Source organism: Haliotis asinina, chromosome 10, assembly GCF_037392515.1.
Source record: "Haliotis asinina isolate JCU_RB_2024 chromosome 10, JCU_Hal_asi_v2, whole genome shotgun sequence".
Lineage (NCBI taxonomy): Eukaryota > Metazoa > Mollusca > Gastropoda > Lepetellida > Haliotidae > Haliotis > Haliotis asinina.
The window spans coordinates 27,307,162-27,321,300 of record NC_090289.1 but is presented as its reverse complement, the minus strand read 5'-3'; the positions used below and the strand labels follow the sequence as shown (position 1 = coordinate 27,321,300).

At 38.4% G+C, this 14,139-nt stretch overlaps 1 protein-coding gene across 4 annotated transcripts in view; it reads left to right on the top strand.

Moving 5' to 3' along the window:
• Window positions 1-14,139, top strand: part of LOC137298125 (oxysterol-binding protein-related protein 6-like) — a 102,577-nt gene that overhangs the window by 63,988 nt on the left and 24,450 nt on the right. For all 4 annotated transcript variants that reach the window (XM_067830223.1, XM_067830222.1, XM_067830224.1 and 1 more), the window contains exons 3-4: window positions 11,437-11,667; window positions 13,660-13,713. In XM_067830223.1, the coding sequence (XP_067686324.1) occupies window positions 11,437-11,667; window positions 13,660-13,713 (285 nt within the window). The remainder of the gene's footprint in view (window positions 1-11,436; window positions 11,668-13,659; window positions 13,714-14,139) is intronic.

Below are 14,139 nucleotides of genomic sequence, written 5' to 3'. Positions count from 1 at the left end.
AATCAGATCAAACCCTGCAGTTCAGTTTGAAGTCTTTTCCTGAACATATTTAAGATATGAATTTAAGAAATGACGAACAAATAATGCCATTTATTTGTTATACTGGTGGCCTGGGTGGCCTTGTGGATAGTTTTTGCTTCGAGGGAGGAATGTTACTTGCTTGGTCCCCTGGTTGAAGTAAACCAAGTTCAGCATGAATACAGCCTTAAAGAGATATAACAGGGCAGTGAAGTAGCCTAATGGTTAAAACGTCTGCTTATACATAGAAGACCCAGCTGTGATTCCCCACATGGGTACAATGTGTGAAGCTCATTTCTGGCGTCCCCTGCCATGATATTTCTGGAATAGTGCTAAAAGTGGTATAAAATTAAACTCGCTCACTTATTAATGAGATGAAACAAATAATTGGCAGGTGAAAACTGGAATATTGTATTTAGTCGTCCAAAATCAAACTGGGGTGGTATCTCATGAGGCTGTTAGAGCTGTAGTAAACTAGATATTCTAAATCATTCAAACCTAACAGGTGACCTATTTATGCTTTTTCCTCAAGGGTTTAGGAGAGAGACTAGCACTATGAAGTTTTCTGAACTTGTATGTGTACTCATATACACATACATATGTAAATTCTACTCAGATGTAACATTGCCTGTGCCGATCCGGGTTAGAATTGGCCTTAAGCAAGTGAGTGAGTGACACATTCTTGCCACATTGAGTAATATTCCTGCTATATGGTGGCACCCTGTACAAATAATCCAGCCTGGAAAAAACAATACAGTGATCAACAGCATGAGCATCAATGTATGCAAATGGGAATTGTGTCAACTAAGTCAGTGATCCTTATGACAAGCATGTGTTACTGAAGATCAATTCTAACTCTGATCTTCACGGGTTGGCCTTCAACAAGCAATACTTGTCATAAGACTGATGTCATGGTGACTTGGTGGACATACCAGTTGCAAACATGATTACTCATGATATCCATCACTGGATTATCTGATCCAGAGTTGAATATTTACAGACCTGAGACCATAAAGATGCTGGAATATTGCTGAGTGGAGCATTAAACTTCAGACTATGAGAGTAATTATTTTGAACACAGCATTAAACCTCATTTCAACTGACCTTAGGGTCAACTTAACCACTGCTCATCTACTTTATGATTTAATTCTCATGATCTTATGACTCATTGAGAAAACTGAAACATGACAATTATATAATTTGAAAAAGCAGAGGTGAAGGTGACCCGTTACATTATGCAAATGTCATGTTTTGGTTTTCTCATTGGACCATAAGATGATGAGAATTGGGTCGTGAAACAGTTGTCATCAGCTGAAGGTCAAGGACAGGTGTAATAATCTTATACTTATATAACATGGTCCCTTTTGTATTTTTAAAGTATTCGAAAATTACTTCAAAGATGCTCATCAAAGTGTAAAGCCATGAAGTCTAACTGTCATCATCATCATCATGTAACTAATCATACCTTCTTTGGTCTTCAAAAGACGATTTTCACCGGAGATGGATGTGATGTGATTGTGAACTGAGCTGTAATTTGTAATTACTGAAAAGGCTGGCATTTGGGTAATTTCATTGTCCAGCTATCTTGTAAGCCACCATGATAAACTGTACAAAAAGCCCTAAGGGATACAGGGATGGGAGGCAGCCAAATTGATCAATTGGTCAAGTTCAGTTGGTGACCTAGTCCATCTCACAGTCCCTGAATTTCATTACTGTCCATTCTCCCGAGCCCTTCCTTCAATGCTATAGCCCCAAAAGAAGCAAGTCTAGATTTCTGTAGAATACACTTTTTGCTTGTTTTATATCTGTCTGCTGTCAACCGTGTTTTGTTGTAGCGACCTGGCCTCCGTAGGCTGGCCACCACATCCCCGTATGCGGTAACAGCCCGTGTGCTTGCGTGTGTGCTGGTGTGTGCTCATGTGTATTTCGGTAGCCATGTCTTGTGGCTGATAATGAACAATGAATTCTTCAAAGTGTTGTGTCCCATGTTGATGTAGTAAGTGCTGTGCGGTTAAAGATGGCTGCTGTAGAATGGAAGAATTTTCTTTATTCGAAAGTGGAGATTGGATTGAGTATATTGAAAGACTGAATCAATATTTAATGGCTAATGACATTACAGATTCTGGAAAAAAGAAGGCTATTCTGCTTACTGTGGTAGGACAGTAACATACTCTCTAATAAGAACTTTAGTTTCACCTGCAAAACCTTCTGAAAAGTTCTGCACTGACCTGTGTGGTATTGTGAAGAACCACATAAATCACATTCCATTGGTGATAGCTGAGAGATTTAAGTTTTACCAACGGAAACAATGCCATGGTGAAACTGTGAATGCATTCCTGGCAGACCTTCGTCAACTGAGTGAGTACTGTGATTTCGGGAACTTTCTTGATGATGTATTGAGAGACTTGTTTGCATGTTGGCTCACCAAATCGGCAATGCAAAGAAAAATGTTGGCTGAAAAGAATCTGGACTTTAAGAAAGCCACTGAAATTGTTTTGGCTATGGAAGCTGCTAGCAAGGAAACAAATGAATTTAGTCACAAAGTTAATGTGTTGACCAGACATACAGATAAAATGTACTCACAAAAAGGCCGCAGGAAACAGGAAAAAAATATTCCATGTCCTGCTTGTGAATGTTGGAGATGTGGTAGATCAAACCATGAGAGTGATGACTGCTTTCACAAGTCATCGAAGTGTCAGTCTTGTGGTAAGTATGGTCATCTGATTCGGAAGTGTCCAGATAACACTAAATCCAAAGTCTTAAAGTCATACAAACAAGAGAAATTGAAGAAAAGATCATCTAAGGTGAAGCACACTGAAACGATTGACGACGAAATGTGTTTGGATAGTGATAGTAATAGTGACATTTTCCCAGACACTGTGTTCTCCGTAAGAGCCATGAAAGATGACAAACCCATTTTCATTCTGATATCAGTAGAAGGGACCGAAATTGCCATGGAATTGGATACCGGTGCTGGTGTTTCACTCATTTCTGAAGAACTGTACAAACAGGAGTTAAAACATGTGTTGATCAAACTTTCCCCTGTCCCTCATCTGGAAACATACACAAATGAGAAGTTACCAGTGCTTGGAGCAATAAATGTAGATGGTGATTACAACTCTCAAACTTTCACACTTCTGTTACATGGACCACCTTTGTTGGGTAGAAATTGATTATCCAAAGTACAGATTGACTGGTTTTCAATCAAGAGGATCAATGCATCCGAAGTGGATCTTCTCATGAGAAAATTAGAGAGCTGATGAGAAAGTAAGTATTCTTCACTGTTTGATGGAAGTCTGGGTACTTTGAAGGAAATAAAACTTCATCTTGCTGTTAAGCCTGTTCCCAAGTTCTACAAACCTAGACCAGTCCCCTACTCCTTACTGGAAAACATTGGTGATGAGTTAGACCGACTAGAAAAACTTTGTGTCAAAGGTAGACTATTCTGAGTGGGATGCACCAATTGTGCCTGTTCTGAAACCACCAGGAGCTGTTCAAATCTGTGGAGACTATAAGCTGACAGTAAATCAAGATTTGGAAGTTCCTCAGTATCCTCCCCCACTACCTTAAGATTTACTGAACAACATGAAGGGCGGTAAGACATTCACTAAGCTGGATTTATCTCATGTTTATCAACAGGTTCTGTTGGATGAGGAATTCTGAAAGTATGTTACTATCAACACACATAGAGGACTTTACCAGTATACCCGGCTGCCATTTGGTGTCGCTTCAGCGCCAGCGCTGTTTCAGAAAGCAGTGGATCAAGTGTTGCAGGCCCTTCGAGCCACCAGTGACTTCATTGATGACCTTTACGTAACTGGGGACAATGATAAACAACATTTGCAAAACATTGACAATATATTTGAACGGTTGGATTCTCATAGCATTAAACTAAACAAATCTAAGTGGTCATTTCTACAACCCTCAATGGAATGCCTTGGTTTCTGGGTTGACAGTGAAGGAAGTCATCCAACGAAATCTAAAGATGAAGCTATCAGAGATGCTCCTCCACCAACCAGACTAACAGAACTGCAGTCTTTTCTTGGATGTGTGAACAAATATAGGAAGTTCATTTCAAATATGTCCACACTGTGTGCTCCTCTGAACAGATTGCTGCAAAAAGATGTTGCTTTCGATTGGAACAATGAATGTGAAGCTGCATTCCAGAAACTCTGTTGTTTATTGACAACATCTGATGTGTTTGTTCATTATGACCCCCATAAATCTCCCGTGTTGGCAACGGATGCCTCTAGTCAATTGGAGCAGTCATATCACATGTTACAAACAGTGGTGAACATCCCATAGCGTATGCTTCAAGAACACTTACTTCTTCAGAAAGCAATTACTCTCAGATTATAAAAGAGGCGTCAGATCATCTTTGGCATACATTTCCATAAATGCCTATATGGACGACCTTTTACACTGTGCACAGATCACAAGCCTCTGACAAGCATTTTCGGACCCCAAAACAGGGATTCCAGTCCTTGCTGCTTCTCAACTCCAGAGATGGGCCATACAACTATCTGCATATTCTTATGACATCATATACAAGACAACCAGGCAAAACACTAATGCTGACTGTCTCGACTTCCTCTGAAAACCACAGATCAGTCTCAGACTATGCATTCCTTCTTGACCAGTGAAGCCACAGTGGTCCTCACAGCTTAACTTGAAAAACTGCCCATCACAGCAAAGGAAATTATTGTTGCAGATAAATGCAGATAAGATTCCTGATCTTGTCCTCTATTTCAGGAAGAAGGATGAGCTGAGTACTGAAGAAGACTGTTTGTTGTGGGGTGTCAGGGTAATTGTACCAGATCAGTACAGAGACAGTGTCTGCATAATGCTTATGCAGGGATAGTGAAGATGAAATCGCTGGCGAGATTACATGTGTGGTGGCCCAACATGAACATGGACATTGAAGCTGTTGTGAAGAGTTGTAAATCATGTCCCAGTGACCTCGTGTCATGATGACCATGTGACCATGTGGGATACAATACAAAGACATTAAAAAAACATTTGATTCCCATGAACCTGTTGGCACTTAGCACTTCGTTTATTTCAAATTCATAGGCTTAATTTCAATTCCTTTTTGTAAAGAGGGGAAAAGTGTAGAATACACCTTTCGTTTGTTTTATATCTGTCTGCTGTCAACCGTGTTTTGTTGTAACGACCTGGCCTCCATAGCCTGGCCACCACATCCCCATATTTGGTAACAGGCCGTGCAGTGTGGAGTGCTTGCGTCTGTATTCCGGTAGCCATGTCTTGTGACTGATAATATAGTATTCCCAGAAATTATTGAGAATCATGTTGCATCATGTAACTCATTACGTTTATTAACTTCTGGCGTTTTACTTACATAAACATGTTAAAACATCATCCTTTTACAGTCTCAGTCTTGTTTTAGTACTTTGTTCTCAGCAATGCATGCCTGAATACGCCTAGGCACACTCAAAGTTTGTAGGTAATCGTGTGACAGGGTATCCCAATATTGGACCACCTCGGCCTTCATATCTTCAATATTTCTCAGTCCCTTTTGGTTTATTCTGTCCTTCATGACTCCCCACACATTCTCAATTGGGTTTAGGTCTGGGCTATAACTGGGCCAGTCTAAAACTTGAACATTTTCGCCCGACAACCACTGTTTTGTGTAGCTCGCAGTGTGTTTTGGGTCATTATCATGCTGGAAAATCCAATCATCTTCATACAATATTTGTGCTGTCGGAAGAAGGTGACCATTTAGAATGTTAACGTATCTTTCGTTTGTCAAGTTTCCGTGAAAACACACAATGGCGTCACTCCGCGAGCCGATATGCCACCCCACATGTGAAACTTCGGCCTATGTTTTGGTCGCTGGTAGATAGGTTTGACAGTATCTTTGGTCCAAATTTTCCCACAATTAGGGAAAAGCCAAACAGAACTTTCATCCGAAAAGAAAACATTATCCCAATCTTGATTTTCATGAGCCCAACACCAGTTTAAACGTTTTTCCTTTTGTGCATCTTTCATCAACGGCGAGGGAATTCCACGTTTTTTCACCCAATTAAGTCTCTGTAATTCCTGCCTAACTGTTTCATTGCATACCTGAGGACTTCCTCTGCTAATCATTTCATTTCTGATGTTCTCAACACTTTTCAATTTGCCCCTAGTCACAATCTGCCCAAGTCTTCGGCGATCCACAACACTGAATTTCCTAGGCCGACCTGCCCCTGCTTTGTGCTCTATCCCGGTTCCTGTTTGAATATTCTTCAAAGTTCTGTATACTGTAGACAGAGGAATGCCATGTCTACAAGCTAACACTTTAGCATCAGCCTCACCCCTTTCAAAATCATCTAGAATGAGCTTTCCTTTCTCTCTTGCTGTAAATTCTGCCATGTCAACACAGGAAGCCGTCTGCTCAGACAAGGGAGATAACTCTTGACGTAATGAGCTGCCTTCTAAGCCTTCAAGAGTTGTCTCCCTTATTTAGTATGCTTAGTGCATAGTGAATGCCCTTTTTCCAATCTTAGCATCATTAGAAAAAAAACAAAGATTTTCTCAATAATTTCTGGGAACACTGTAAATGATGAAGGCTTCAAAGCTGACTGATGAAAGCTGACTGTCACCCAAAACAAAAAGTAGAGATAATTTCAAAAACAGGATCAGTTACCTATAAAACGAAGTGACATAGTTTTTGGGACAACATTTTCAAAATAATTCATGATTAAAGTTACTTTATTAATAAAGCAAGTTTTAGGCATCTTCAAAGTAATATTAGATTAATTTGACACTGCAATTACGTTCTCAAAATCGATCATTTTGAAAACTGAAATTATTTCAGATTTCGTTTAAATGTAAATTTGTGTTTTGCATGAAACCAGAAGTTGTTCGTCTGCATCAGAGAGAGGAGAGAAATAACTTGCAGCGAGTATTTATAACAAATTATCAGCAAGGCATTATGGATAGATTTGTCAAGTTCCCCCAGCAAGTCAGACGGGCTCTAAACTAGGGAATGTTGATGCAATAGCCAGAAGTGCAGTGTCTTCTGACTTGTATGAAGACGGTGAGAAGTTATTTTGCAAAGTGTGTAATGTCATTATTGATCACACTCGTAAAAGTACTCTTTCCGATCATCTTTCTAAATCTTAAAAAACATCTTTCCACAAAAAAGCACTAAACAGTGACGTAAAATTAAAGAAACAGAAAACTATTAACACAACTCTTCGCTCAAAGACAGTGGCAGAAGAGGATCGTGTTGACGTGTGTCATGAATGGATAAAAGTTTGCACAGCTTGCAATATTCCTCTTTCAAAGACAGATCACACTTCAATGAGAGAGTTTATGAACAAAAGGGTTGTTAATGGAGGTTCGATACCTGGCAGCCACAGGTTGCAAGACGTATATGTGGCGGAAAAGGCTGCCTTGAAAGAAAAGATTCGAAAAAAATGTTGCTGTAATCTTTGATGAACTTGGAGATGAAGAGGGGAGATACATAATCAATATTCTTTTGGCTCCACTAGATGAACCCCATGATGGTGAGGTGTTGGCTTACCTTGCATCAACTGTGTTTCTTGATCAAACAAACCACGCCACGGTATCTCAAAGTGTGGTTGCTTGTCTTCATAGCTACGACGATAAGTTTGAAGATGTTCTGGTCTTTGACACTGATAATGCCCAGTACATGAAAAAAGCTTTTGACTCTGTACTCAGCGGACTTTGTACCAGTGCTATTCATGTTACATGTGTAGCTCACATAATGAATCTGATTGGCCAAGCATTCTGAAAACCTTTCCAGGTGGAAAAGATTCAGCAATATGTTTTTTCATGCAGGGAACAGAAAGGCTACATATCGTTCATTTCTTGAGGCAAGATGTGGAGCGGATGTCAAGTGCCACCTGATCCATGTATCACAAGGTGGAATTCATGGTTTGATTGTGTGTTGTGCCATCAAAAACATTTTCATCTCTACAGGGAATTCGTTGCTGCAGAGAGTGATATATGTGGATCTCGAGCCCCAGATTCTATAAAAGACCTTCATGAAATGCTTACAAACAAAGACAAGTGACAAGATAAGAGTGTTTTATTAACTTTATATCTGAAAAATGTAAAAACATTCTATGCCTCAATGACTATTTCCAAAGCAGGGTTCCATGCACTTTGTATGCATTTGACATTTTGGAAGATCTCATGATCTTTTTTGCGGCCAACGCTGATTTAACCCTCGACAGTACACATCACATCTTGTGTAAGTTTGATGACATGAACCTAAACACAAAACTAGAATGCCTTGAAACTTTCAAAACTGCTTTTAAAGCAGCCCAAGAAAAGCTTGAAAAGTATTTGAATGAGGGTCAGCCTTGGTTGCCTTTCTGTTAGATTATTTAATTCAAAAAGAGTAATTCTTCTTGACCAAACTCAAATCCCAGGTTTAATGGATGTTCCTCTTGAGGAATTTGTACTGTATGCAATAGTGCTTGCACCAGAAGCAGCTCGAAATATTGGACTTGACAAAGTTGATGTGGAGACTTTCTGGTCTTCAGTGGAAGACAGAATCCCTCATCTAGCAAAACTTTCGCAACGATACAGGAATGCTGTAACTAACTCGGCAGATGCTGAATGCAGTTTCTCATTATATAATCTTGTTCTCACTGGAAGATGAAGATCCCTGGTACCAGATTCTCTGAAAGCATTGGTATTTCTCAATTATAACCTGAGACTTACTTACGAGAAATTCGTGCCTGACATAGCACCGAACATGCCTGTACCTGTAGTGCCTGAAGCAGTAGTGCCACTACTCCCAGAACTACCAGATGTACCTTAACTGTCATGTTCTAAAGCACCCACACCTTTTTATCTCCCCAGCATGTAATGCGGAGGGATATAGTCGACGCCTCATCCGTCCGTCCGTCCATCCGTCCGTCCGTCCGTCCGTCCGTAATCATTTTGTTTCATAACTCAGAAACCATTCAATATTTTTAGACCAAACCTGATAGATATAGTAATCTCAGCCTATGGTTGTGCCTTTTCCTATTTACAGAATTTTGGCATTTATATTTTTTTTGTTTTTCAATGGAACATTTTGGTGTTAGTCTTATGGTGGGGTGGGCTCAAAAACCGTTCAATATCTTTCTGCAGATATATCAGTCCGAAGCTGAAGTGGTGCCATTTGCTATGTACAGGTTTTGTGACTAAGTCTGAAAAGTGAGAGGTGTGCTTCGTTTCCGGAGCAGAACTCAAAAACTTCTTAATATCTGTCTGTAAAACTTGGCAGATATGTGTGGCAGACCCCAAAGTGGTGCCTTTTGCTCTCTACAGGTTTTTGTGATTCATTATTTTCTTGGTTTCCATGGAAACGTTTCAGACTTAGTCTCAAAATGGAGGGGTGGGCTTCGTTTCCGGAGCAGAACTCAATAAACGTTCAATGTTTTTCTGCAAAGCTTGGTAGATATATCAGTCAGAAGCTGAAGTGGTGCCTTTTGCTATTTACAGGTTTTTATGATTTCTTAGTTTCTCCTTTTCCATGGAAACGTTTCGGACATAGTCTCAAAATTGAGAGGTTTGTTTTGTTTCTGGAGCAGAACTCAAAAAAAGTTCAATATCTTTCTGCAAATATATCAGTCCGAAGCTGAAGTGGTGCCATTTGCTATGTACAGGTTTTGTGACTAAGTCTGAAAAGTGAAAGGTGTGCTTCGTTTCCGGAGCAGAACTCAAAAACAATTTCATTTCTTTCAAAAGATCTTGGCAGATATATGAGACAGATCTTGAAATGGTGACTTTTTCTGATTACAGATATATTGCATTTGTATTTTTCATGAATTCCATGGAAACAATTCATACTTGGTCTAAAAACACAATAAGTAACTGTCAGATGATTTGTCCTTTCAAATATGTGTGGGTCAGGGGATATGTAATCTTCTGATGACTCTTGTTTTCTAAATGTTTTAACCACAGAATGTTTTGCAGAATATTGAAAAATGGGGTGCAGAATTTGCTTAAATTTGCCGTGGAATTCTTAAAAATTTGCCGTGGAATCCAGGAGGACTGTATGTCGTAGCATTGTTCATGATGTAGTGTACTAAATGGACTCCACCCGTCCATGCATTCCGGAGGAAGCATTTTTCTCATCAAATATTGTTGTTGCACCTGATATACAAAAATTTACAAAATGAATTCTTAAAATGTTGACAAGGTTGTATAAAGAGTGGTTTTGTTGCGTTAATTTTGAATTGGCCATGCATATGGAATTTTCCTGAGCGTGGTAGTAAAGAAAAAATCAAGCATTACAATTAAAAGAGGACTTTAAATTGACATGCTTTTGATATGGAGGTTTGTTGAGAATTGAATAGAGTTAAAGGTGTACTTTTTTCAGCAGTCAACCACTGAAGTGGTTTCAGTGCAACCACTTCTTGTAAACTGTGGCAAGACATTTATATTGATCTGCAACATCTAGCAAATCTAATTTAAGGATAAAGAATATTAAATGTGAACAAAATGTTTTTGTATTCACTTGAATGGAAGTATTCTTAAAAAACAGCTGTTGCTACAAGATTGATGAGACAGCCTTATGTAACACCAGTAAAAAAATATTTTAATTGCGGAAAATACAACAACCTTGAAATGAAACAGTTCTCACTCAGTTTAGAAAGAGAAAAACACAAATGACTATGCATTCATGTAGCGATGCACGTTTCAGAGACAAGAGATGTCATGATTATATTATTGGTATTTTCGTACATCCAGTGGGTCTGGGTGTAATTGTCTGTAGGAAATAACACCATCAAGTTATGCTGAATGTGATGTCTGCAATTTTACTTCATACGTTAAGCTGGAAATTAATGACCAATTTTATGGATAACAATTTGTTTCGGAAACAGTACGTATTTTTGTTCAGTTGTCAGTCAGAATCTCTTATGAAATAAAAGAGGTCATCTATAAAACTGGTCATTATTCTATGCTTTGAAATGCAACTGAAGGGTATCATGTAGCTGTGCATTATTAAGTAGCTGTCTGTAAATCATCATATCTGAACCACACAGTCCTGTGATCAACAGCATGAACACTGATGAGTGCAATTGGAATATGATGATGTGTCAGCCAAACTTGACTGCCCAATCCCTTTAGTCTCCTCATATGGGGTCCTGAAGATCAGTTCTAACCTAGATCTTCATGGGTGTTTGATGTCTTAAGAAATGAATCATCTGTAGTTGGTTTGTGACTCTCCCTATTGTTTCTAAGCCGCACAAGCAGGTATGATAAAAACAGATTATCAACAAGTTAGAAAATATGGCCACTTCAAAATATCAGATTATTTCTTGCAGACAATGCCTCATAAACACAACCCAAACGTGAGATTTGAGTCTCTTCCCCGAAGCACTAATAATGAACAGGAAATTAAAATCTGCAAAAAAATATTTCATAGTTTCACTCTTGACATTTCAGGATTCTAACGAGGACAGCGTCTCTCAATCAAGTTCTCACGTGGACGGAAATCCTGCAGCACCGTCACATATCGCCAAACCAAGTCCACAAAAACGTAAAAATCGTAAATCCAGGCAAGAGTGGGAGATTATAGAGGGACTTAGAGATGGACAAAAGTGTGCAGACAAACCAGAGAGGCACTCCAACTACTTGATGAAGAGACGCAAGTGGCCGATGAAGGGCTGGCACAAGGTGGGGAATTTATGGAAGAGTGGCGAAGATCCTCAAAGATTTACACCACTGAAACCAGTTTAGTGCTAATATGTAGAATCAGGCTGGCGCTAATATGTTAAACCAGTTTAGGAGATGATCATGCAAACTAAATCAGTGGTTATGTGTGGAACCACTTTGGGGGATAAACTGTGAAAGCATTCATTTTAGCTTTATGCAAAACAAGTTTAGGAGCTAATATGTATGCTGATTTTTTTAAAACCTGCTTAGATGATGAAGTGTACAACCATTCTAGGATATTTTGTTTGGAAACAGTATGGTTGTGAATATATAAGATTTTGGTGCAGAAATTGTCAAGCCAGTTTTGACATTTGATAGATGTAAACTTTGTTTAGATAATAAAATGTGAAACCAGTTTGGGTTTAGAGATGTAGAACAACTCAAGGTTATTTAAAATGAAAACTGCATAGCTTCAAATACGTAAGTATTTAGTGAGGTTAGGGAATGAGTATGAAACCAGTAAAGATGATAAGTGAAAAATCTGTTCAGATGCTGAGGCGTAAAACCATTCAGGGTAATTTAATGAAAAACACTTTAGCTTCTGATGTGTAAGTCTGAGTTAGGTACTCAGGTGTAAAACAAAAGGTGATAAAATGGAAGAATCAGTTCCACTATTAAGTTAGAAAACCATTTGGGTATTAAAATGTAGAATCAATTTCAGAAATAAAAAAGATTTGCAATTTTAAGATGTCAATGAACTTTGTTTGTCATCTTCATCAATTATTCATGACACTGGGTAAGTTAGTTCAAAGTTGATACATTAACCAAGTTTAATACATTATTAATATATTATTCAAAATAATTTGTAAAACCAGTTTTTGTGTGATGAAATGTGGTACAATGTTGAAATGTAAAACCCATCCTGAAAAGTGATTGACGTGAGGGGCAGTGCTTCAAGCATTCGCTGGTCACCCCGTAAAACCTGGATTCAATTCCCCACATGGTTGCAATGTGTGAAGCCTATTTCTGGTGTCAAACCATGATATTGCTGTATTGCTAAAAGTAGTATACAAACACATTCAATCGTTTGATTGAGATGACATCATGATCCTTAATTATTCATGTAAAACACCTGCAGGTATGAAGTCATTTGCTGCCAGTGGTGGTTCCACAAACATTAAAAACAAAATGTAGTTCACAAAATAACCAGTCAGCTTGGAGCAATATTTGTATTTCTCTGCGAGATGTTCTGAAGTCAACGTCTCATTAACATCACTCCAGTGTAAATATTGTAGCTTGTTTCACCTCAAGAACAAGTCAATATTGTGTGCGTCAAAATTTGATGGAGAGGACATCAATAATTCAGGATACATCGGCAGTGCTTTTGGCATGGCATTGTTGTATCTACAGCCTTGTTGACACATTAAACACTTCTTTTAATATAACGTTATTAACATTATATATAGTACCCCCTGTGGTAGTAACTAGTACCCCCTGTGGTAGTAACTAGTACCCCTGGGGTAGTAACAGGTTCCTCAACACCCCCACCCCTTCTCTCTGCTTTTATTCTTATCAATTTTATGTCACTTTGTCGAGTAGCAGTTTTTGGATTGTTCAAATGACTTTAAATGATTATGAGCCTGGTTATGGTCTTGTTCTGTAATGATTTTCTTGACTCTTGCTCTCCTTCAAACTTTAATAGGTTAAACAGTACTCTTTTCAAAACCTTGAAATGCCTGTTTTAATACTTGAAGTTAGGATCTGAAACAGGACTTTCAAAACCTAGCTTTCAAAATGATTGACTCTTGACCCTGTCAGGAATCTACTACATTACAGACAGTATGTAATGGGTTGTTCTCGAGGTTACAATTGGTTAAAATATAGACAGGATGCATATTATGAAGGTTCTATTTTGGCCATTTTACTTTTGGATATTTCTTTTCTTTCTCAAAAGTGCATTCTTCTTCTTTATCAGTGTGCCATTGATTTTAATCTTTTCAAAATCAATTTCAGAGATTCTTTGTCTTGGAGAAAGGAATACTCACCTACGCCAAGTCTCCTTATGATGTGAGTATTGACTGACTTCAGTGTGCTTCATTAACATGAAATAACTATACTGAACAGCAAAAGAAATGTCAAGTTTTAAATAGAAGACATAAACATGTATGCTTACTTTTATGAGATTTCATTTTTTAAAACTTTTATTTTATTTGCTGTTCAGTATACATATATTGATGAGTGTGGCGAAAAACTAAACTAAACCACAATTAGACACGATGTCAGTCATTGGTCCCTAGTGTTGTATAGAGGCTGAGTGAGTGAGTTTAGTTTTTTGCTCCACTCATAAATTTTCTAGCTATATGATGATGGTCTGATGTTGCAAGGGTTGAATATGCAGTGTTAAAAAACAAACATTCAGTGGTTAAAGTGTCAGTTCATTGCACTGAGGTTGTTGGTTTGAATCCCAAGCGTGTTAGAATGTACTTGGTGTCT